Source organism: Microtus ochrogaster, unplaced genomic scaffold (genome assembly GCF_000317375.1).
Source record: "Microtus ochrogaster isolate Prairie Vole_2 unplaced genomic scaffold, MicOch1.0 UNK570, whole genome shotgun sequence".
Lineage (NCBI taxonomy): Eukaryota > Metazoa > Chordata > Mammalia > Rodentia > Cricetidae > Microtus > Microtus ochrogaster.
The window spans coordinates 11,368-13,501 of NW_004949668.1; the positions used below are offsets into that span (position 1 = coordinate 11,368).

At 58.7% G+C, this 2,134-nt stretch overlaps 1 protein-coding gene across 1 annotated transcript; it reads left to right on the top strand.

The window, feature by feature from the left end:
• Positions 1 to 1,316: 1,316 nt before the first annotated feature.
• Positions 1,317 to 2,127, top strand: LOC113455885 (heat shock 70 kDa protein 1A-like; the record flags this gene model as incomplete). Its single annotated transcript, XM_026778527.1, has 1 exon — positions 1,317 to 2,127. A coding segment is annotated over exon 1 (584 nt), but the record flags the coding sequence as incomplete, so codon positions are not given.
• Positions 2,128 to 2,134: the final 7 nt, after the last annotated feature.

The window sequence follows — 2,134 nt, forward strand, 5'->3', positions numbered from 1 at the left end:
TAACTGGGGGTCTTTACCCCTTACACAAGAGGAGGAACTGGGAAGGGGGCAGGGAAGATGATCACTGACGACTAAATGTTTTTGTACTCAAAACAGGACATAGATGAAGCACTGAACCTTGCGGTCCAGGACAAAAAGTCAGAGGTCAATCCGTAGGCGGATCCCAACACCTCTGCTTTAGGGTCTCACCCAGTACTTGGGTTTAAATGCACTGTGAGGTGTGACACTGTCACAGGACAGAACACCCCATCTTTCTATCTAAACACGGGACTGCTAAGTTAACCCTGACTTTACTATCGCCATCAGAGCCAGAAACTGAGCAGAAAGAAAGGTGCCTGGCAAAGAGATACGCGAAGGAGAAGCCAAGCTGGCACGCTCTGCTTTCCTTAAAATGTTTTCAGACAAGGCCTCCCTCTGCAACCTAGACTGGCATTGGACTCCCTGCTGTCCTCCTGCCTCAGCCTCTCAAGATGAGGAGAGGACAGCCACCACACCCTGCCAATTTCTATGGAAAGTTTTATTTCTTACTAATGCCAGACTCCAGCTTGAGGCAAAGGGAGTGGCTGCATCCTGGCAGGGTCCACACTGCCCTGCCCTCCCGCTGGGACACTTTCCTTATTCGGGTCACAGATCCTCCTAACGTGAGAACCAAGGGTTTACACACAGTCAACCCTTTGTAAACACTGGAGGCTCCCTATGGCGATCTACTGCTGACTTGTACGTTAACCGTGATGTAAACACAGAAAGAAAAAAAAACCCTATCGTTCGTGACCTCTTCTCTTTCCCCTTTTAAACCTAAGATGGGAAAAAACAGAGGAACGATCATTTCTCAGGACGCCCACAGGCTGTCACTCGAGCCTGGACCCAATCACAATCATTTTGGCTAAGCGTTATCCCGCCTCCTTTGAGAAACTTTCTGTGCCCCTGTCCTGTAGAAATGGTTTGCAGACCTTAAACCCCCTCGATGATCTGAGTCTCATACGCCTCTCGCCGCCCAGCACCTCCAGAGGTTGACCCTTGTCTGCTTCACTTGACCACAGGGACCGCTACCGTGCGTCCCCATGGCAACAGGGGCAGCAAGCACCTCCCGCCGTCCTACCCAGGAATCCAGGCTCACCAGCGAACCCCAGAAGGGTCTGGAGAGTTCTGGACAGGGGTGGCACCCTCCTCAGCGATTACTCAGAGGAGGCGGGGAGGCTCCACCAGACGCGAAACTGCTGGAAGATTCCTGTCCCCACGGCCGCCTCCGGCACGCTGATTGGCCCAGGGGACAGCGGGCGGGACCGGAGGACGACGCATAAAGGCGCAGGGCGGCGCGCAGGGCTCCAGACGCCGCCTGCGGTGCAGAAGGAATCTCAGGTTCCCTGGCAGCGGAGAGAAGCGAAAGTGCGCGTTCCCGACCTTCCGGACCCCCGGCCAGGACCAGCCTTCCCCGGAGCATCCCCGCCGCAGAGCAGAGCGCAGCCTCGCAGGAGCTGAGCGCAGAGCCCCGGCAGCAGAGAGAGACCGAGACCGAGAGCGAGAGCGAACGAGCGAGAGAGCCATGGCCAAGAACACGGCGATCGGCATCGACCTGGGCACCACCTACTCGTGCGTGGGCGTGTTCCAGCACGGCAAGGTGGAGATCATCGCCAACGACCAGGGCAACCGCACGACCCCCAGCTACGTGGCCTTCACCGACACCGAGCGGCTGATCGGCGACGCGGCCAAGAACCAGGTGGCGCTGAACCCGCAGAACACCGTGTTCGACGCGAAGCGGCTGATCGGCCGCAAGTTCGGCGACGCGGTGGTGCAGTCGGACATGAAGCACTGGCCCTTCCAGGTGGTGAACGACGGCGGCAAGCCCAAGGTGCAGGTGAGCTACAAGGGCGAGAGCCGGGCCTTCTACCCCGAGGAGATCTCGTCGATGGTGCTGACGAAGATGAAGGAGATCGCCGAGGCGTACCTGGGCCACCCGGTGACCAACGCGGTGATCACGGTGCCCGCCTACTTCAACGACTCGCAGCGGCAGGCCACCAAGGACGCGGGCGTGATCGCGGGTCTGAACGTGCTGCGCATCATCAACGAGCCCACGGCGGCCGCCATCGCCTACGGGCTGGACCGGTCGGGCAAGGGCGAGCGCAACGTGCTCATC